Source organism: Mycteria americana, unplaced genomic scaffold (assembly GCF_035582795.1).
Source record: "Mycteria americana isolate JAX WOST 10 ecotype Jacksonville Zoo and Gardens unplaced genomic scaffold, USCA_MyAme_1.0 Scaffold_155, whole genome shotgun sequence".
NCBI lineage: Eukaryota > Metazoa > Chordata > Aves > Ciconiiformes > Ciconiidae > Mycteria > Mycteria americana.
Genome location: NW_027445495.1, coordinates 1 through 22,914, shown reverse-complemented (window position 1 = coordinate 22,914; position 22,914 = coordinate 1). Strand labels below are relative to the sequence as shown.

The following is a 22,914-nucleotide window of genomic DNA, read 5'->3' as shown; positions in this document are numbered from 1 at the left end:
CAGGACCCCCAAATCCCTATAGGACCCCCAAACTTCCTCTGGGACCCCCAAACCCCCTCCCAGGACCCCCAAATCCCTCTGGGACCCCCAAATTCCCCTTGGCCTGTTGAGTCTCCCCCCAACCCCCCCCAACCTCCCCTGGGACCCCCAAACCCCCACCAGGGGATGTCCAACCCCCCCATGGGACCCCCAAACCCCCTCCTGGGACCCCCAAATCCTCCCTGGGACCCCCAACCCTCCTGGGATGCCCAAACCCCCTATGGGACCCCCAAATCCCACGGGGACCCTGAACCCCCCCCAGTCGCAATGGGACCTCAAAACCCCCCATGGGACCCCAAAATCTCTCTGGGATGCGCCCCCCCCCCCCAGCACCCCCAAATCCCCTCCCATGGCCCTCCATCACCCTGGGGACCCCCAAATCCCCCCCAGCCCCCCCATCACCCTGGGGACCCCCAAATCCCCGCCAGCCCCCCCATCATCCTGGGGACCCCCAAATCCCCCCCATCTCCCCTGACACCCTCAAATCCCCCCCTGGCCCCCTCTGTCACCCCTGGGACCCCCAAATCCCCCCCATGCCCCTCTACCACCCTTGGGACCCCCAAATCCCCCCTCAGGCGGCCCCGACACCCCCAAATTCCCCCCAGACCCCTCCCCAACACCCCCCAATCTCCCCTCATGCACCTCCACCACCCCTGGGACCCCCAAATGCCCCCCAGCTGCCCCCCCCCCAACCCCTCAGACCCCCAGATCCCCCCCCCAGGATCCCCCCCCAATCCTGGAACCCCCAAATCCCCCCCATGCCCCTCCACCACCCTTGGGACCCCCAAATCCCCCCTCAGGCACCCCTGATACCCCCAAATCCCTCCCCAGCCCCCCCTGACACCCCCAAATGCCCCTCAGCTCCCTCCCCCCATAACCCCTCAGACCCCCAAATCCCCTCCCAGGATCCCCTCCCCACTCCTGGAACCCCCAAATCCCCCCCATACCCCTCCACCACCCTTGGGACCCCCGAATCCCCCCCCCGGTCCCTCCTCTGTCACCCCTGAGACCCCCAAATCCCCCCCCATACCCCTCCACCACCCTTGGGACCCCCAAATCCCCCCTCAGGCACCCCTGATACCCCCAAATCCCTCCCCAGCCCCCCCTGACACCCCCAAATGCCCCTCAGCTCCCTCCCCCCATAACCCGTCGGACCCCCAAATCCCCTCCCAGGATCCCCTCCCCACTCCTGGAACCCCCAAATCCCCCCCATACCCCTCCACCACCCTTGGGACCCCCGAATCCCCCCCCCGGTCCCTCCTCTGTCACCCCTGAGACCCCCAAATCCCTCCCCAGCCCCCCCTGACACCCCCAAATGCCCCTCAGCTCCCTCCCCCCATAACCCGTCGGACCCCCAAATCCCCTCCCAGGATCCCCTCCCCACTCCTGGAACCCCCAAATCCCCCCCATACCCCTCCACCACCCTTGGGACCCCCAAATCCCCCCCCCGGTCCCTCCTCTGTCACCCCTGAGACCCCCAAATCCCCCCCCATACCCCTCCACCACCCTTGGGACCCCCAAATCCCCCCTCAGGCACCCCTGATACCCCCAAATCCCTCCCCAGCCCCCCCTGACACCCCCAAATACCCCTCAGCTCCCTCCCCCCATAACCCCTCGGACCCCCAAATCCCCTCCCAGGATCCCCTCCCCACTCCTGGAACCCCCAAATCCCCCCCATACCCCTCCACCACCCTTGGGACCCCCGAATCCCCCCCCCGGTCCCTCCTCTGTCACCCCTGAGACCCCCAAATCCCCCCCCATACCCCTCCACCACCCTTGGGACCCCCAAATCCCCCCTCAGGCACCCCTGATACCCCCAAATCCCCCCCCCATACCCCTCCACCACCCTTGGGACCCTCAAATGCCCCCCCAGTTCCCCCCTCTGTCACCCCTGGGACCCCCAAATCTCCCCCTCCCCCAAGACCCTCAAGCTCCCTGGGGGGGATTTGGGGGGGTCTCACCCATGTGTCGTCCCCCCCCCCCCCCCCCCCCAGGGATGCTGGTGGTGAAAGTGGGGGGCCCCGTGTACCGTATCGGCGTCGGGGGCGGGGCCGCCTCCTCCATTCAGGTAAGGGGGGGTCTGGGGGGGCCCTGTGCGGGTGCCGGGTGGGTGTCCCCACGGTGTCCCCACGCCGTGTCCCCAGGTGCAGGGGGACAACGCGGAGGAGCGGGACGCGGGGGCGGTGCAGCGGGGGGACGCCGAGATGGAGCAGAAGATGAACCGGGTGCTGCGGGGCTGCATCGAGAGCGGGGGGGGGAACCCCATCTGCAGCATCCACGACCAGGGGGCTGGCGGCAACGGTACGGGGACACGGGGGGACACGGGGACACGGGGGGGACACGGGGACATGGGGACACAGGGGGACATGGGGGGACATGGGGGGCACGGGGACATGAGACGACAACAACCCCACCTGCAGCATCCAACCATCATGGGGCTGTTGGCAATGGCGTGGGGACATGGTGACATGGGGACGTGGGGGGACGTGGGGGGGACATGGGGACACATGGGGACATGGGGACACATGGGGGGGACACAGGGACAAGGGGTCATAGGGATATGGGGGAACATGGGGACATGTAGGGACATGGGGAGATGACAACCCCATATGTACTATCCGTGACCAGGGGGCTGGTGGCAACGGTATGGGGACACGGGGGGACACGGGGACACGGGGGGGACACGGGGACATGGGGACACAGGGGGACATGGGGGGACATGGGGGGCACGGGGACATGAGACGACAACAACCCCACCTGCAGCATCCAACCATCATGGGGCTGTTGGCAATGGCGTGGGGACATGGTGACATGGGGACGTGGGGGGACGTGGGGGGGACATGGGGACACATGGGGACATGGGGACACATGGGGGGACACAGGGACAAGGGGTCATAGGGATATGGGGGAACATGGGGACATGTAGGGACATGGGGAGATGACAACCCCATATGTACTATCCGTGACCAGGGGGCTGGTGGCAACGGTACGGGGACACGGGGGGACACGGGGACACGGGGGGGACACGGGGACACAGGGGGACATGGGGGGACATGGAGACATGGGGATGTATGGGGACATGGGGGGACGTGGGGACACGGGGTGATGACAACCCCGTCTGCACCGTCCACGACCAGGGGGCTGGTGGCAATGGTACAGGGACACGGGGACATGGGGGGACACGGGGACGTGGGGGATACGAGGGGACACGGGGACGTGTGGGGGGACATGGGGACACACGGGGGGTGTCCCCAACACCCCTGTCACCGCTGTCCCCAGGGAACGTCCTGAAGGAGCTCAGCGAGCCGGCGGGGGCTGTCATCTACGCCAGCCGCTTCCAGGTACCGGGACCCCCACCCATGGGATCCCCCCACCCACGGGACCCCCCCCCCCCCTCCCCCCAGTCACCCCCATCCCCCCTCCCTGGGGGGACCCTCGGGTGTCCCCAGCCTCACAGGGACCCCCTGGTACCCCCCGACCTCGTTGTGTCCCGGGCACCCCCTGTCCCCCCGTTGTCCCTTGGTGCCCCCTGGGACCCCCGATGCCCCCCAGTGTCCCCCAGGACCCCTGTCCCCACGGTGCCCCCCGGGATCCCCGTGCCCCCAGTGCCCCCCAGCCCCCTGGTGTCCCCTGGTGTCCCCTGTCTCCCCGGTGCCCCCCGGTGCCACTTGTCCCCCTGGTGCCCTTGGTCCCCCCTTGTCCCCCTGCTGCCACCCAGTGCCCCCTGTCCCCCCGCCGATGTCCTTGGTGCCCTCTGTCCCCCCAGTGCCCCCCGGTGCCACTTGTCCCACTGGTGCCCCCCCCCAGTGCCCCATAGTGACGTGGGTGTCCCCTGTCCCCCCTTGCTCCCCCTTCCTCTGGTGCCCCCTGGCACCCCCTGTCCCCCCAGTGTCCCCCTGGTGCCACTTGTCCCCCGGTGCGCCCCAGTGCCCCCCGGTGTCACTTATCCCCCCAGTGCCCCCCTGGTGTCACTTGTCCCCCCGGTGCCCCCCAGTCCCCCTTGATCCCTGGTGTCCCCTTGCCCCCCTGGTGCCCCCTGCCCCCCCGGTGTCCCCGGTGTCCCCCGCCGTGGTGACCCGGCTGGTGGCAGCGGGGGGACCCGACGCTGAGCGTGCTGGAGCTGTGGGGCGCCGAGTACCAGGAGTCCAACGCGCTGCTGGTGCGGCCGCCCCGGCTGGGGCTGCTGCGGCGCCTGGCCGCCCGCGAGCGCTGTCCCCTCTGCGTGGTGGGGACCGTCACCGGGGACGGACGGGTAAGGGGACACGGGGTGGGGGGGGGCAGGGAACGGGAGCGTTCTAGGGATGCAGGGACATGGGGGACACCGTGGGGATGTGGGGACACGGGAATGTGGGGAGATGAGGATGTGGGACGTGGGGACGTGGGGCATGGGAACGTGGGGAGATGGCGACATGGACACGGGGACATGGGGGACATGGGGACATGGGACATAGGGATGCTGGGACATGGGGGACACCGTGGGGATGTGGGGACACGGGAATGTGGGGAGATGAGGATGTGGGACGTGGGGACGTGGGGCATGGGAACGTGGGGAGATGGCGACATGGACACGGGGCCATGGAGGACATGGGGACATGGGACATAGGGATGCTGGGACATGGGGGACACCGTGGGGATGTGGGGACACGGGAATGTGGGGAGATGAGGATGTGGGACGTGGGGACGTGGGGCATGGGAACGTGGGGAGATGGGGACATGGGACACGGGGACATGGAGGACATGGGGACATGGGGACATGGGGACATGGGGACATAGGGATGCTGGGACATGGGGGACACCATGGGAATGTGGGGACACAGGAATGTGGGGAGATGAGGATGTGGGATGTGGGGACGTGGGGCATGGGAACGTGGGGAGATGGGGACATGGGACACAGGGACATGGAGGACATGGGGACATGGGACATAGGGACATGGAGGACATGGGGACATGGGACATAGGGATGCTGGGACATGGGGGACACCGTGGGAATGTGGGGACACGGGAATGTGGGGAGATGAGGATGTGGGACGTGGGGACGTGGGGCATGGGAACGTGGGGAGATGGGGACATGGGACACGGGGACATGGAGGACATGGGGACATGGGACATAGGGATGCCGGGACATGGGGGGACACTGTGGGGACATGGGGCATGGGATGTGGGGACATAGGGATGCAGGGAGGTGGGGCACACCATGGGGACATAAGGATGCAGGGACGTGGGGGACAGCATGGGGACGTGGGACATGGGGTGTGGGGATATGGGGACATGGGGACATGGGGGACCCAGGGACATGGGGACATGGGGATGTGGGGACTTGAGGACATGGGGAGATAGGGACATGGAGACATGGGACCTGGGACCTGGGACCTGGGACCTGGGACCTGGGGACATGGGACGTGGGGACGTGGGAGACATGGTGACACATGGGGCACGGGGGGCCATCGGGCCATGGGGCCAGGACATGGGGACCTGGAGGGACCTGGGGAGATTGAGGGACACAGGGAGGTCCCGGGGGTGGCTTCTGGGGGTCCCTCTCGGGCAAGGAGAGTTTGGGGGGGTCTGTGGGGTCCTTTTGGGGTCCCTGGGGACCAGGAAGGTCCCTGGGGGGTGTTTTGGGGGTGCCCTGGCCCTGCTGACCCCCCGCCCCCCCAGATCGTGCTGGTGGATGACCTGGAGGCGCCGGTGCCCGAGGGGGGGTCCCACGAGGGGCTGCCCACCCCCGTCAACCTGGAGCTCGAGTGGGTGCTGGGCAAGATGCCCCGCAAGGTAAGGGGGGGGTGGGGGGGACCCCTGGGGGGACCCACCATGGTCACCCCAGGGGCTGGGACCTGAGGGACACCCCTGGGGTGTTGGGGACCCCCTCCAATAGGGATGGGGACCCTCCCAGTTGGGAGTGGAAACACCCAATGGAGGTGGGGACCACCATGATGATGGGGACCCCCCAATAGGGACCCCCCCGGTGGGGACGGGGACACCCTGGTTGGGAATGGGGACCCCCGTGATGATAGGGACACCTCAGTGGGAATAGGACCCCCCCAGTGGTGATGGGAACCCCCATGATGATGGTGACCCCCCAATGGGGATGGGCACCCCCAGGTTGGGAATGGAGACACCCAACAGGCAGGGGGACCACTATGATGATGGGGACCACCTAATGGAGATGGGGACCACCATAATGATGGCGACCACCCAATGGGGACACCTGGTGGAGATAGGGACCACCATGATGATGGGGACCACCCAATGGAGATGGGGACCACCATAATGATGGGGACCACCCAATGGGGACACCTGGTGGAGATAGGGACCACCATGATGATGGGGACCACCCAATGGGGATGGGGACCACCATAATGATGGGGACCACCCAATGGGGACACCTGGTGGAGATAGGGACCACCATGATGATGGGGACCACCCAATGGGGATAGGGACCACCATAATGATGGGGACCACCCAATGGGGACACCTGGTAGCGATAGGGACCACCATGATGATGGGGACCACCCAATGAGGATGGGGACACCCTAGTTGGGAACGGGGACACCCAACAGGGATGGAGACCACCATGATGATAGGGACTACCCAATGGTGAGGGGACACCTCAGTTGGAATGGGGACACCCAACGGGGATGAGGATCTCCATGATGATGGGGCCCACCCAATGGGGATGGGGACCCCAGCTGGGAACGGGGACACCCAACAGGGATGGAGATCACCATGATGATGGGGACCACTCAATGGGAATGGGGACACGCAATGGGAATGGGACCCCCCCAGTGGGGATGGGGACCCCCATGGTGATGGGACCCCCATCCCCCCGTGCCCCCCAGGAGTTTGTGCTGCAGCGGGTGGCCCCCACCCTGCGCCCGCTGGCGCTGCCCCCGGGGCTGTCGGTGCGGCAGGCGCTGGAGCGGGTCCTGCGGCTCCCGGCCGTGGCCAGCAAGCGCTACCTCACCAACAAGGTACCCGTGCCCCCCCCCCGTGTCCCCTCGCGTCCCCCTGGGTCCCCTGTGTCCCCAGCCCTGGCTGTGGGCTCCCCTGGGCCACCCGGCCTCCCTGCAGCTGCATCCCTGGTGGCCGTGGTCCCCTCCATGTCCCCAGTCCTCTCCGTGTCCTCAATGCCCTCTGTGTCCCCAATCCCCTCCATGTCCCCAACCTACTCGGTGGCCACAGTCCCCTCCATGTCCCCAGTCCTCTCCATGTCCTCAATGCCCTCTGTGTCCCCAATCCCCTCCATGTCCCCAACCCACTAAGTGGCCGTGGTCCCCTCCATGTCCCCAGTCCCCTTGTGCCACCAATCCCCTCCACGTCCCTAACCTACCTGGTGGCCACGGTACCCTTTGTGTCCCAAACCCACTTGGTGGCCATGGTCCCCTCCATGTCCCCAGTCCCCTCCATGTCCCCAATCCCCTCCATGTCCCCAGCCCACTTAGTGGCTGTGGTCCCCTCCATGTCCCCAGTCTCCTTGTGCCACCAGTCCCCTCCATGTCCCCAACCTACTCGGTGGCCACAGTCCCCTCCATGTCCCCAGTCTCCTTGTGCCATCAGTCCTTTCCATGTTCCCAACCTACCTGGTGGCCACAGTCCCCTCCGTGTCCCCAACCCACTTGGTGGCCATGATCCACTCCATGTCCCCGATCCCCTCTGTGCCACCAGTACCTTCCATGTCACCAATCCCTCTGTGTGTCACCGATCCCCCTCCATGTCCCCAATGTTCCTCCCAGTGTGTCCATGTCCCCCACGTGTCCCACTCCATGTCCCTCCATGACGTGTCCCACTCCATGTCCCCCCAGTCAATGCCACTCCCTGGGAAATGTCCCGTCCCACGTCCCTGTCCCCCCAGGATGTGTCCCATCCATGTCCCCCACATGTCCCAACCCTGTCCCCCCCAAAACCTGTCCCCGTGGCCACCTCCCAGCCCGCGTCCCCTGCTGACACTGCTGTCCCCGGGACAGGTGGACCGCTCGGTGACAGGGCTGGTGGCCCAGCAGCAGTGCGTGGGGCCCCTGCACACACCGCTGGCCGACGTGGCCGTGGTGGCCCTGTCCCACTTCGACACGGTGGGGGCGGCCACGGCGCTGGGTGAGCAGCCCATCAAGGGCCTGCTGGATCCGGCCGCTGGCGCCCGCCTGGCCCTCACCGAGGCCCTCACCAACCTCGTCTTCGCCCGCATCACTGACCTCCGTGTGAGTACTGTGCCACCGCCACCGCGCCCATGCCACGGCACGGCCGTGGGGTGGCTACGGGAGCAGCGGCGTGGCTTTGGCGTGTCCATGGGGTGGCCGTGCTATGGGGGACATGCCACCGCCACAGCGTGGCTACGGGAGCAATGACGTGGTCGTGGCATGGTCACGGGATGGTCATGCCATGGAGGACGTGCCACCGCCATGGCAAGGCCGTGGCACGGCTATGGGAGCAATGACATGGTGGTGGCGTGGCTACGGCATGGCTATGCCACGGGGGCCGTGCCACCACCACGGCACGGCCATGGCACGGCTATGGCCGCAATGGCATGGTCGTGGCATGGCTACGGGATGGCCATGCTATGGGGGACGTGCCACTGCCATGGCACGGCTCTGGGAGCAATGCCACTGTCATGTCCTTGCCACGCCAGGACCGTGACATGGCTACAAGATGGGGCTATGGGGCCATGGCACGCTTATGGCCATGGCTACTGTTACCACAGCATGACCACAGTATGGCCAAGGGGGACTATGGTGGGGCCAAGGCATGGCCATGGAGGACCACGGCATGGCCACGGCATGGCCATGGGGGACCACCACAGTGCGGCCACAGCATGGCCAAGGCGGACCATGGCATGGCCATAGCATGACCAAAGCATGGCCAAGGGGGACTATGGCAGGGCCAAGGTATGGTCATGGAGGACCACGGCATGGCCACGGCATGGCCATGGGGGACCACCACAGTGCGGCCACAGCATGGCCAAGGCGGACCATGGCATGGCCATAGCATGACCAAAGCACGGCCAAGGGGGACTATGGCAGGGCCAAGGCGTGGTCATGGAGGACCACGGCATGGCCATGGCACGGCCGTGGCACAGCTATGGGACATGAGGCTACAGGGTGCTCACCACGGCCACGGGGGCCATGTCATTGTCATACCAGGGCCATGCCACGGCTACAGGAGCTATGGCAGGGTCACATCATGGCCATGGGAGCCACCAAGACCGTGTCACTGCCGTGGGGGCCAAGCTGTTGTCACCAGGGCCACGTCATGGTCACAGGGGCCGTGGCACGGCCACGGGCACCATGTCATGTCCATGCCATGGCCGTTGAGACTGCCACGGCCATGGGGTGGGAGATGACGGGGGCGGTTGGGGGCTACCAGGGGGCAATCTGGGGGGTTGAGGGTGGCAGGAGGGGGCTGGGACATGCGGTGGCTCTGACCTGTCCCTTCCCCCCCTTTGTCCCGTGTCCTTTTGTGTCCCCGTGTCCTTTTGTGTCCCCATGTCCTCCTTGTTCCCTGCATCCCCGTGTCACCTCTCCATGGTCCTGGTGTCTCCCCGTCCCCCATGTCCCCGTGTCCCTGTCTTCTCCGTGTCCCCCACGTCCCCATCTTCTCTGTGTCCCCCGTGTCCCCGTGTCTCCGGTGTCCCCAGGACGTGAAGTGCTCGGGGAACTGGATGTGGGGGGCGAAGACGGGGGCGGAGGGGGGGGCCCTGGTGGCGGCGTGCGAGGGGCTGGTGGGGCTCCTGCACCGCCTGGGCGTGGCCATCGACGGGGGCAAGGACTCGCTCAGCATGGCCGCCCGCGTCGGCACCGAGACCGTCCTGGCACCCGGTGAGTCCGACAGGGCGGGGGTGACGGGTGCTGCTGGTGCGGCGCGGTGTCATGGGTGCCACGGCCACCGCCATGGCAGAGGTGCCCGGGGGTGTCACCGCCAGGAGGATGGGTCATGGTGCCACCACCGCGATGATGGGTTGTGGGTGCCACAGCACCAGGACCCATGGGTGCCACCACCATGATGATGGGTTGTGGGTGTCACAGCAGAAGGACCCATGGGTGCCACCACCACGATGATGGGTTGTGGGTGTCACAGCAGAAGGACCCATGGGTGCCACCACCACGATGCTGGGTGATAGGTGCCACAGCACCAGGACCCATGGGTGCCACCACCATGATGATGGGTGATGGGTGCCACAGCACCAGGACACATGGGTGCCACCACCATGATGATGGGTTGTGGGTGCCACAGCAGCAGGACCCATGGGTGCCACCACCACAATGATGGGTTGTGGGTGCCACAGCAGCAGGACCCATGGGTGCCACCACCATGATGATGGGTTGTGGGTGCCACAGCACCAGGACCCATGGGTGCCACCACCATGATGATGGGTGATGGGTGCCACAGCAGTGGGATGGACCCATGGGTGCCACCACCGCAATGATGGGTGAGAGGTGCCACAGCACCAGGACCCATGGGTGCCACCACCATGATGATGGGTGATGGGTGCCACAGCACCAGGACCCATGGGTGCCACCACCATGATGATGGGTGATGGGTGCCACAGCAGCAGGACCCATGGGTGCCACCACCATGATGATGGGTGATGGGTGCCACAGCAGTGGGATGGACCCATGGGTGCCACCACCGCAATGATGGGTGAGAGGTGCCACAGCACCAGGACCCATGGGTGCCACCACCATGATGATGGGTGATGGGTGCCACAGCACCAGGACCCATGGGTGCCACCACCATGATGATGGGTGATGGGTGCCACAGCACCAGGACCCATGGGTGCCACCACCATGATGATGGGTCGTGGGTGCCACAGCAGCAGGACCCATGGGTGCCACCACCATGATGATGGGTCGTGGGTGCCACAGCACCAGGACCCATGGGTGCCACCACCATGATGATGGGTTGTGGGTGCCACAGCACCAGGACCCATGGGTGCCACCACCATGATGATGGGTGATGGGTGCCACAGCACCAGGACCCATGGGTGCCACCACCACAGTGATGGGTAATGGGTGCCACAGCACCAGGACCCATGGGTGTCACCACCATGATGATGGGTCATGGGTGACGCAGCACCAGGACCCATGGGTGCCACCACCATGATGATGGGTCATGGGTGACGCAGCAGCAGGACCCATGGGTGCGACCACCATGATGATGGGTCATGGGTGACACAGCAGTGGGATGGACCCATGGGTGCCACCACCACGATGATGGGTCATGGGTGCCACAGCAGAAGGACCCATGGGTGCCACCACCATGATGATGGGTTGTGGGTGCCACAGCAGAAGGACCCATGGGTGCCACCACCACGATGATGGGTTGTGGGTGCCACAGCAGAAGGACCCATGGGTGCCACCACCATGATGTTGGGTCATGGGTGCCACAGCAGCAGGACCCATGGGTGCCACCAGCATGATGTTGGGTCATGGGTGCCACAGCAGTGGGATGGACCCATGGGTGCCACCACCATGATGATGGGTCATGGATGCCACCGCCGTGGCACTGTGACCCATGGGTGCCACCACCCCTGCTCCTGGCCATGGGTGCCCCACTGTGACCCCCATGACCCCAGCCCCCTGGTGACCCCCGGTGACCTCTTGACCCCTGCCCAGGCACCCTGGTGGTCTCGGCCTACGCTGTCTGCCCTGACATCACGGCCACCGTCACCCCTGACCTCAAGTGTCCTGATGGCAAAGGTCAGTGACCCTGGGGGGTTTTGGGGTGCCCTGGGGGGGTGGGCTGAATCCTGGGGGGTTTTGGGGTGCCCTCAGGGAGCCAGGACCACCCCCATAGGGGTTTTGGGGTGCTGTGAACCCTGAGGGGTTTTGGGGTGCCTTCAGGGAGCCAGGACCACCCCATAGGCATTTTGGGGTGCCCTGGGGGTGCTGTGAACCTTGGGGTTTTTTGGGGTGCCCTCAGGGAACCCAGGACCACCCCCATGGAGGTTTTGGGGTGCCCTGGGGGTGCTGTGAACCTTGAGGGGTTTTGGGGTGCCCTCAGGGAGCCAGGACCACCCCATAGGGGTCTTGGGGTGCTGTGAACCTTGGGTTTTTTTGGGGTGCCCTCAGGGAACCCAAGACCACCCCATAGGGGTTTTGGGGTGCCCTGGGGGTGCTGTGAAGCCTTGGGTTTTTTTGGGGTGCCCTCAGGGAACCAGGACCACCCCCATGGAGGTTTTGGGGTGCTGTGAATCCTGGGGGGTTTTGGGGTGCCCTCAGGGAGCCAGGACCACCCCATAGGGGTCTTGGGGTGCTGTGAACCTTGGTGTTTTTTGGGGTGCCCTCAGGGAACCAGGACCACCCCCATGGAGGTTTTGGGGTGCTGTGAACCCTGAGGGGTTTTGGGGTGCCCTGGGGGTGCTGTGAACCTTGGGGTTTTCTGGGGTGCCCTCAGGGAGCCAGGACCACCCCCATGGAGGTTTTGGGGTGCTGTGAATCCTGGGGGGTTTTGGGGTGCCCTCAGGGAGCCAGGACCACCCCCATGGAGGTTTTGGGGTGTCCTGGGGGTGCTTTGAAGCCTTGGGTTTTTTTGGGGTGCCCTCTGTGAGCCAGGACCACCCCCACAGGGGTTTTGGGGTGCTGTGAACCCTGTGCGGTTTCGGGGTACCCTCAGGGAACCCAGGACCACCCCCATGGAGGTTTTGGGGTGCCCTGGGGGTGCTGTGAAGCCTTGGGTTTTTTTGGGGTGCCCTCAGGGAACCAGGACCACCCCCATGGAGGTTTTGGGGTGCTGTGAACCCTGAGGGGTTTTGGGGTGCCTTCAGGGAGCCAGGACCACCCCATAGGGGTTTTGGGGTGCTGTGAAGCCTTGGGTTTTTTTGGGGTGCCCTCAGGGAACCAGGACCACCCCCATGGAGGTTTTGGGGTGCTGTGAATCCTGAGGGGTTTTGGGGTGCCTTCAGGGAACCAGGACCACCCCCATAGGGGTCTTGGGGTGCTGTGAACCTTGGGGTTTTTTGGGGTGCCCTCAGGGAACCCAGGACCACCCCCATGGAGGTTTTGGGGTGCCCTGGGGGTGCTGTGAACCTTGAGGGGTTTTGGGGTGCCCTCAGGGAGCCAGGACCACCCCATAGGGGTCTTGGGGTGCTGTGAACCTTGGTGTTTTTTGGGGTGCCCTCAGGGAACCAGGACCACCCCCATGGAGGTTTTGGGGTGCTGTGAATCCTGGGGGGTTTTGGGGTGCCCTCAGGGAGCCAGGACCACCCCCATGGAGGTTTTGGGGTGTCCTGGGGGTGCTTTGAAGCCTTGGGTTTTTTTGGGGTGCCCTCTGTGAGCCAGGACCACCCCCATAGGGGTTTTGGGGTGCTGTGAAGCCTTGGGAGGTTTTGGGGTGCCCTCAGGGAGCCAGGACCACCCCCACAGGGGTTTTGGGGTGCTGTGAATCCTGGGCGGTTTTGGGGTGCCCTCAGGGAGCCAGGACCACCCCATAGGGGTCTTGGGGTGCTGTGAACCTTGGGGTTTTTTGGGGTGCCCTCAGGGAACCCAGGACCACCCCCATGGAGGTTTTGGGGTGCCCTGGGGGTGCTGTGAACCTTGAGGGGTTTTGGGGTGCCCTCAGGGAACCCAGGACCACCCCATAGGGGTCTTGGGATGCTGTGAACCTTGGGGTTTTTTGGGGTGCCCTCAGGGAACCCAGGACCACCCCATAGGGGTTTTGGGGTGCCCTGGGGGTGCTGTGAACCTTGGGTTTTTTTGGGGTGCCCTCTGTGAGCCAGGACCACCCCCATAGGGGTTTTGGGGTGCTGTGAAGCCTTGGGAGGTTTTGGGGTGCCCTCAGGGAGCCAGGACCACCCCCATAGGGGTTTTGGGGTGCTGTGAACCCTGTGCGGTTTCGGGGTGCCCTCAGGGAACCCAGGACCACCCCCATGGAGGTTTTGGGGTGCCCTGGGGGTGCTGTGAACCCTGACGGGTTTCGGGGTGCCCTCAGGGAACCCAGGACCACCCCCATGGAGGTTTTGGGGTGCCCTGGGGGTGAGCTGGGATCCCTGGCTGCATTTTGGGGTGCTTGCAGGGGGTTGGGACCCTCCATGGGTTTTGGGGTGCCCATGAGGGTTTTAGGGTAGCGGGGGGGGGTGGTGGTGACACCCTGGGGGAAGCTGGGGACATTTTGGGGTGCTGTGACTCGTGGGAGGGGCTGGGGTGCCTTTGGGGTGCTGTACCCCCCCCCCCGCATTTTGGGGTCCCTGTTGTGCACCCTGTGGAGTTTTGGGGTGCTTGCAGGGGGTTGACACCCTCAAAGATTTCGGGGTGCCTGGGAGAGTTTTAGTGTAAGCGGGGGGGGGGGGTGGGGGTGGTGACCCCCTGGGGACATTTTGGGGTGCTGTGACTCGTGGGAGGGGCTGGGGTGCCTTTGGGGTGCTGTAGCCCCCCCCCCGCATTTTGGGGTCCCTGTTGTGCACCCTGTGGAGTTTTGGGGTGCTTGCAGGGGGTTGACACCCTCAAAGATTTCGGGGTGCCTGGGAGAGTTTTAGTGTAAGTGGGGGGGGGGGGGTGGTGGTGGTGGTGACCCCCTGGGGACATTTTGGGGTGCTGTGACTCGTGGGAGGGGCTGGGGTGCCTTTGGGGTGCTGTACCCTCCCCCCATGGATTTCGGGGTCCCTGTTGTGCACCCTGTGGAGTTTTGGGGTGCTTGCAGGGGGTTGACACCCTCAAAGATTTCGGGGTGCCTGGGAGAGTTTTAGTGTAACCGGGGGGGGTGGGGGGGGGGTGGTGACCCCCTGGGGACATTTTGGGGTGCTGTGACTCGTGGGAGGGGCTGGGGTGCCTTTGGGGTGCTGTACCCTCCCCCCATGGATTTCGGGGTCCCCCAGGAGCCCTGCTGTGGGTGCAGCTGAGCCCGGGGCGGCACCGTTTGGGGGGCAGCGCCCTGGCCCAGGTCTTCTCGCAGTTGGGGGACGCCTGCCCCGACCTGGAGGACCCCGAGGTCCTGGCCGCCGCCTTCCGCGTCACCCAGCGCCTCATCGAAGGTGGGTGCTGGGGGGGCGGGGGGGGGGACACACACCCCCCCCGGGACCCCCCTAGGGGGTTGGGGGGCCGTGGGGGGGGGGGGTGGGGAGGGGCTGGGTGGGAGGAGGTGGGAGAAGAGGGGAGCCCGGGGGGAAGCGGGGGGATTTGGGGTGCGGGGGGGGGATTGGGGTGTGGGGGGAGATTGGGGTGAAGGGGGGATTTGGGGTGCAGGGGGGAGATTTGGGGGGTGGGGGATTGGGGTGCGGGGGGGTTGGGGTGCAGGGGGGATTTGGGGTGCAGGGGGGAGATTTGGGGGATGTGGTATTGGGGTGCGGGGGGGTTGGGGTGAAGGGGGGATTTGGGGTGAAGGGGGGAGATTTGGGGGGTGGGGGGTTGGGGTGCAGGGGGGATTTGGGGTGAAGGAGGGAGATTTGGGGGGTGGGGGATTGGGGTGCGGGGGGGTTGGGGTGAAGGGGGGATTTGGGGTGAAGGGGGGAGATTTGGGGGGTGGGGGGTTGGGGTGCGGGGGGTTGGGGTGAAGGGGGGATTTGGGGTGAAGGAGGGATTTGGGGTGCAGTGGGGAGATTTGGGGGGTGGGGGGGTTGGGGTGAAGGGGGGATTTGGGGCGCAGTGGGGAGATTTGGGGGGTGGGGGGGTTGGGGTGGAGGGGGGATTTGGGGTGCAGTGGGGAGATTTGGGGGGTGGGGGGGTTGGGGTGAAGGGGGGATTTGGGGGGAAGGGGGAATTGGGGTGCAGGGAAGGAGATTTGGGGTGCGGGGGGGATTTGGGGTGCGGGGGGATTGGGGCTGGGGGGGATTTGGGGTATTTGGGGTGTGGGGGATTGGGGTGCAGGGGGGATTTGGGTGCGAAGGACTTTTGGGGTGCAGGGGGGATTTGGGGTGCAGGGGGGATTTGGGGTGCAGGGAGTTTTGGGGAGTGTGGGGGGGATTTGGGGTGCAGGGGAGGTTGGGGGGGTGTGTGGATTGGGGTGCAGGGGGCAGATTTGGGGTGCAGGAGGGGTCAGGGTGCGTGGGGACCTGAGGTGACCCTGGGGTTGGGGTACATAGGACATGGGGTGACCCAGGGTTGGGGTGCGGGGGGGGGGGGGGGGGGGGCTGTCGGGGTGACGCGGGGTGACGCGGGGTGACGCGGGGTGACGCGGGGGCGGGGCCTGACGCTGCGCCCCAGAGCGGGGGCTGAGCGCGGGCCACGACGTGAGCGACGGGGGGCTGCTGGGCTGCCTGCTGGAGATGGCCTTCGCCGGCAACTGTGGCCTCCAGGTGGACGTGGCCACCGTCCCCTCCGACGCCTCGCGTGAGTCACTGTCACCTCCCCCCCCCCCCCCCCGGGACCACCTGGGGACACCCCTGGGACACCCCACCCTGGGGACCACCCCCCTGGGACCTTCCCATCTTGGGGAACCCCCAGGAGCCCCTGGAGAACCCCCGGAGAACCCTCGCCTCCATGTCCCACCTCCCATGTGCCCGTCTCATGCCCCACGTCCTGTCCCCCACGTCCAGATGTCCCATGTCCCCCTGTCCTCATGTCCCATGTCCCCACGTCCCCATGTCCTCATGTCCCTTGTTCCCTCGTCCCCCTGTCCCCATGTCCCATGTGCCACGTCCCCATGTCCCCAGGTCCCCATTTCCCGATGTCCCATGTCCCCCTGTCCCCATGCCCTCATGTGCCATGTCCCCATGTCCCTATGTCCCATGTCCCCACGTCCCCCTTGTCCCCCACGTGCCGTGTCCCCATGTCCCCATGTCCCATATCCCCATGTCCTCATGTTCCTGTCCCTTGTGTCCCATGTCCCCATTATCTCATGTCCCCATGTCCCCATGTCCCCATTATCCCATGTCCCCATTGTCCCATGTCCCCACATCCCCATGTCCCCATGTCCCCATTATCCCATGTCCCCATTATCTCATGTCCCCATGTCCCCATGTCCCCATTATCCCATGTCCCCATTGTCCCATGTCCACACATCCCCATGTCCCCATGTCCCCAGGTCCCCATTTCCCTATGTCCCATGTCCCCACGTCCCCCTTGTCCCCCATGTGCCGTGTCCCCATGTCCCCATGTCCCATATCCCCATGTCCTCATGTTCCTGTCCCTTGTGTCCCATGTCCCCATTATCTTATGTCCCCATGTCCCCATGTCCCCATTATCCCATGTCCCCATTATTCCATGTCCCCATTATCTTATGTCCCCATGTCCCCATGTCCCCATGTCCCCATTATCCCATGTCCCCACTGTCCCATGTCCCCACATCCCCATGTCCCCATGTCCGCATTGTCCCATGTCCCCATGTCCCCATGTCCCCATGTCCCCATTATCCCATGTCCCCATTGTCCCATGTCCCCACATCCCCATGTCCCCATGTCCCCATTATCCCATGTCCCCATTATCTCATGTCCCCATTATCCTACGTCCCATGTCCACACATCCCCATGTCCCCATGTCCCCAGGTCCCCATGTCCCTATGCCCCATGTCCCCACGTCCCCCTTGTCCCCCACGTGCCGTGTCCCCATGTCCCCATGTCCCATATCCCCATGTCCTCATGTTCCTGTCCCCTGTGTCCCATGTCCCCACATCCCTACATCCCCTTTCCCCATGTGCCCATTATCTCATGTCCCCATGTCCCCTGTCCTCGTGTCCCCATGTCCTCATGTCCCCATCTCCCCATTATCCCATGCCCCATGTCCCCACATCCCCATGTCCTCATGTCCCGTATCTCCATGTCTGATGTCCCATGTCACTGTCTTCCACCCCGGTGTCCCTTGTCCCCGCAGCGCTGGCCGTGCTGTTCGCGGAGGAGCCGGGGCTGGTGCTGGAGGTGCCGGTGGGCACCAGCGTGGACGTCTGCCGTCGCTACCAGGAGGCCGGCGTGCGCTGCGTCCCCATTGGCCACAGCGGCCCCTACGGGCCTGACGCCATGGTGAGGGGACATGGGGACACGGGGGGGCCGTAGCTGGTTCTGTGGGCACGGGAGGTGACTGAGGATGTGGACCTGCAGATGTGTCCCCATGGTGTCCTGGTGGGACAGGAGGTGGCCATGGTCATGTCCCCACGGCCATGTCCCCACGGCTGTGTCCCCATGGTGTTATGGTAGGACAGGAGATGGCCATGGCTGTGTCCCCATGGCTGTGTCTCCACGGTGTTATGGTAGGACAGGAGATGGCCATGGCTACGTCCCCACGGCTGTGTCCCCATGGTGTTATGGTGGGACAGAAGATGGCCATGGCCGTGTCCCCATGGCTGTGTCCCCGTGGTGTTATGGTGGGACAGGAGATGGCCATGGCCGTGTCCCCATGGCTGTGTCGTCATGGTGGGACAGGAGATGGCCATGGCTGTGTCCCCATGGCTGTGTCCCCATGGTGTTATGGTAGGACAGGAGATGGCCATGGCCGTGTCCCCATGGCTGTGTCGTCATGGTGGGACAGGAGATGGCCGTGGCTATGTCCCTGTGTCCCTGACCATGCGTGTGTCCTGTGTCCCGTTGTGGGTGTGGATGCCAGTGGCCATAGTGATGGCCATGGTGGTGGCCATATCCCCATGTCCCTCACCATCCCCGTGTCCCCATGTCCCCATGGCAGGTTCAGGTGGTGGTGGCCATGGTGGTGGCCATGTCTCTCACCATCCCTGTGTCCCCATGGCAGGTTCAGTGGTGGTGGCCATGGTGGTGGCCACATCCTTCACTATCCCTGTGTCCCCATGTCCCTCACTATCCCCATGTCCCCATGTCCCCATGGCAAGTTCAGGTGGTGGTGGCCATGGTGGTGGCCATGTCCCTCACCATCCTTGTGTCCCCATGGCAGGTTCAGGTGGTGGTGGCCATGGTGTGGCCATGTCCCTCACCGTCCCTGTGTCCCCATGGCAGGTTCAGTGGTGGTGGCCATGGTGGTGGCCACATCCCTCACCATTCCCGTGTCCCCATGTCCCCATGGCAGGTTCAGGTGGTGGTGGCCATATCCCCATGTCCCTCACTATCCCTGTGTCCCCATGGCAGGTTCAGGTGGTGGTGGCCGTGGTGGTGGCCATGGTGGTGGCCACATCCCTCACCATCCCTGTGTCCCCATGTCCCTCAGCATCCCCATGTCCCCATGGCAGGTTCAGTGGTGGTGGCCATGGTGGTGGCCATGTCCCTCACCATCCCTGTGTCCCCATGGCAGGTTCAGTGGTGGTGGCCATGGTGGTGGCCACATCCTTCACCATCCCTGTGTCCCCATGTCCCTCACCATCCCCATGTCCCCATGGCAGGTTCAGGTGGTGGTGGCCATGGTGGTGGCCATGTCCCTCACCATCCCTGTGTCCCCATGTCCCCATGGCAGGTTCAGGTGGTGGTGGCCATGGTGGTGGCCATGTCCCTCACCATCCCTGTGTCCCCATGGCAGGTTCAGGTGGTGGTGGCCATGGTGGTGGCCATGTCCCTCGCCATCCCTGTGTCCCCATGGCAGGTTCAGTGGTGGTGGCCATGGTGGTGGCCACATCCTTCACCATCCCTGTGTCCCATGTCCCTCACCATCCCCATGTCCCCATGTCCCCATGGCAGGTTCAGGTGATGGTGGCCATGGTGGTGGCCATGTCCCTCACTATCCCTGTGTCCCCATGTCCCCATGGCAGGTTCAGGTGGTGGTGGCCATGGTGGTGGCCATGTCCCTCACCATCCCTGTGTCCCCATGGCAGGTTCAGGTGGTGGTGGCCATGGTGGTGGCCATGTCCCTCACCATCCCCGTGTCCCCATGGCAGGTTCAGGTGGTGGTGGCAGGCACGTCTGTGCTGTCCGAGCCCGTGGGGGACCTGCGGGGGCTCTGGGAGGAGACCAGCTTCCGGCTGGAGCGGGAGCAGGCAGCCCCGGACTGCGTGGCGCAGGAGGAGGCCGGGCTGCGCCGGCGCTGGGGACCCACCTTCACCCTCACCTTCGACCCCCTTGAGGAGCCCCCCCTGCTCCGGCACATGGGTGAGGGGATGGGGGGAACATGGGGTCATGGAGGTCTGGGGGGGGCTGGGGATCACGGGGGGGACATCAGGGTTCTGAGGGATCATAGGGTGTCTGGTGCAGTCATGGGGGGACATGGGGGTCTGGAGAACCATGGGGGTCTGAGGGATCATGGGGGTCTGTGGGGACATGGAGGTCTGGGAAGACATGGGGGGTCTGGGGGATCATGGGGGTCTGGGGGGACATAGGGGTGTGGGAGGTCACGGGGGTCTGGGGGATCATGGGGGTCTAGGGGACATGGGGGCTGGGAGGTCATGGAGTCTTGGGGGTCTTGGAGGTCATGGAGGTCTGAGAAGACATGGGGGTCTGGGGGATCATGGGGGTCTGGGGGATCATGGGGGTCTTGGGAGGTCATGGGAGTCTGGGGGACACGGGGGGCTGGGAGGTCATGGGAGTCTTGGGGGTCTTGGAGGACATGGAGGTCTGAGAAGACATGGGGGACTGGGGGATCATGGGGGTGATGGGGGGACATTGGGCTCTGGGGGAGACATGGGGCCGGGGAGGTCATGGGGGTCGAGGGGGACATGGGGGGCTGGGACGTTACGGGGGTCTTGGAGGTCATGGAGGTCTGAGAAGACTTGGGGGTCTGGGGGATCATGGGGGTCATGGGGGGACACGGAGGTCTGGGAGGTCATGGAGCTCTGGGGGATGGGGGGGGTCTGGGGGGCCGGGGGGGTCTGGGGGAGCGGGGGGTGACCCCGGTGCCCAGAGCTGCCAGGGCCGCGGGTGGCCGTGCTGCGGGAGGAGGGCAGCAACGGGGACCGCGAGATGGCGGCCGCCTTCGTCATGGCCGGCTTCCAGGTGAGGGACCCCGGCGTCCGGGGACCCCCCTTCCCCGTGTCCCAGGGGTCCCCAGCATCCGGGGTCCGTGTCCCCCCCCACCCATGTCCCAGGGGTCCCCAGCGTCCGGGGGTCTGTGTCCCCCCCACCCATGTCCCAGGGGTCCCCAGACATCCGGGGTCCGTGTCCCCCCCCCCCCCCCCCCATGTCTCAGGGGTCCCCGGTGTCCGGGGCCCCCCCTTCCCCGTGTCCCAGGGACCCAGACGTCCAGGGGTCCGTGTCCCCCCCCACCCATGTCCCAGGGGTCACCAGCGTCTGGGGGTCCATGTCCCCCCCCACCCATGTCCCAGGGGTCCCCAGCATCCGGGGCCCCCCCTTCCCCGCGTCCCGGGGACCCAGGCGTCCGGGGGTCCGTGTCCCCCCCCCCATGTCCCAGGGGTCCCTGGTGTCCGGGGTCCGTGTGTCGTCCCCCCCCGCCATGTCCCAGGGGTCCCCAGCATCTGGGGCCCCCCTTCCCCGTGTCCCAGGGACCCAGGTGTCCAGGGGTCCGTGTCACCCCCCCCCCCCCCATGTCCCAGGGGTCCCCGGTGTCCGGGGTCCCCCCTTCCCTGTGTCCCAGGGGTCCCCAGCATCCGGGGTCCGTGTCCCCCCCCCCCCTCAGGGGTCCCCAGCATCCGGGGCCCCCCCTTCCCCGTGTCCCGGGGACCCAGGCATCCGGGGGTCCGTGTGTCCCCCCCCATGTCCCAGGGGTCCCCGGTGTCCGGGGTCCGTGTTCCCCCCCCCCATGTCCCAGGGGTCCCCAGCACCTGGGGCCCCCCCTTCCCCGCGTCCCGGGGACCCAGGCATCCGGGGGTCCGTGTCCCCCCCACCCATGTCCCAGGGGTCCCCAGCGCCCAGGGCCCCCCCTTCCCCGCGTCCTGGGGACCCAGGCATCCGGGGGTCCGTGTCCCTCCCCCCATGTCCCAGGGGTCCCCAGTGTCCGGGGTCCGTGTGTCGTCCCCCCCCGCCATGTCCCAGGGGTCCCCAGCACCCGGGGCCCCCCCTTCCCCGCGTCCCGGGGACCCAGGCGTCCGGGGGTCCGTGTCCCCCCCCCATGTCCCAGGGGTCCCCAGTGTCTGGGGTCCGTGTGTCGTCCCCCCCCATGTCCCAGGGGACCCCGGCATCCAGGGACCCCCCCCTTCCCCGCGTCCCGGGGACCCAGGCGTCCGGGGGTCCGTGTCCCCCCCCCCATGTCCCAGGGGTCCCCGGTGTCTGGGGTCCCCCCTTCCCCGTGTCCCAGGGGTCCCCAACATCCGGGGTCCGTGTTCCCCCCCCCCCCATGTCTCAGGGGTCCCCAGCATCCAGGGCCCCCCCTTCCCCGTGTCCCAGGGACCCAGGTGTCCAGGGGTCCGTGTCACCCCCCCCCCCCCCCATGTCCCAGGGGTCCCCGGTGTCCGGGGTCCCCCCTTCCCTGTGTCCCAGGGGTCCCCAGCATCCGGGGCCCCTCCTTCCCTGCGTCCCGGGGACCCAGGCATCCAGGGGTCCGTGTCCCCCCCCCATGTCCCCAGGGGTCCCCATTGTCCGGGGTCCGTGTGTCGTTCCCCCCCCCCATGTCCCAGGGGACCCCGGCATCCAGGGACCCCCCCCCTTGCCCGTGTCCCAGGGACCCAGGCGTCCGGGGTCCGTGTCCCCCCCGCCATGTCCCAGGGGTCCCCAGCACCCGGGGCCCCCCCTTCCCCACGTCCCGGGGACCCAGGCATCCAGGGTCTGTGTCCCCCCGCCATGTCCCAGGGGTCCACGGTGTCTGGGGTCCCCCCTTCCCCGTGTCCCAGGGGTCCCTAACATCCGGGGTCCGTGTCCCCCCCCCATGTCCCAGGGGTCCCCATTGTCCGGGGTCCGTGTGTCGTCCCCCCCCCCATGTCCCAGGGGACCCCGGCATCCAGGGACCCCCCCCTTCCCCGTGTCCCGGGGACCCAGGTGTCCAGGGGTCCGTGTCACCCCCCCCCCCCCATGTCCCAGGGGTCCCCAGTGTCCAGGGTCCATGTGTCGTCCCCCCCCCATGTCCCAGGGGTCCCCAGCACCCGGGGCCCCCCTTCCCCACGTCCCGGGGACCCAGGCATCCGGGGGTCCGTGTCCCCCCCCCCCATGTCCCAGGGGACCCCGGCATCCAGGGACCCCCC

At 66.3% G+C, this 22,914-nt stretch overlaps 1 protein-coding gene across 1 annotated transcript in view; it reads left to right on the top strand.

Annotated features, from left to right (window-relative positions):
* LOC142403262 (phosphoribosylformylglycinamidine synthase-like) overlaps positions 1-22,576 on the top strand; it is a 38,511-nt gene extending 15,935 nt beyond the window's left edge. Inside the window, 15 exon segments of the mRNA XM_075489470.1 lie at positions 2,034-2,107; positions 2,184-2,340; positions 3,319-3,380; positions 4,130-4,291; positions 5,695-5,808; positions 6,876-7,007; positions 8,001-8,231; positions 9,665-9,845; positions 11,643-11,726; positions 14,840-14,995; positions 16,164-16,289; positions 17,769-17,914; positions 19,726-19,936; positions 20,685-20,839; positions 22,499-22,576. Of these exon segments, the coding sequence (XP_075345585.1) occupies positions 2,034-2,107; positions 2,184-2,340; positions 3,319-3,380; positions 4,130-4,291; positions 5,695-5,808; positions 6,876-7,007; positions 8,001-8,231; positions 9,665-9,845; positions 11,643-11,726; positions 14,840-14,995; positions 16,164-16,289; positions 17,769-17,914; positions 19,726-19,936; positions 20,685-20,839; positions 22,499-22,576 (2,069 nt within the window).
* Positions 22,577-22,914: the final 338 nt, after the last annotated feature.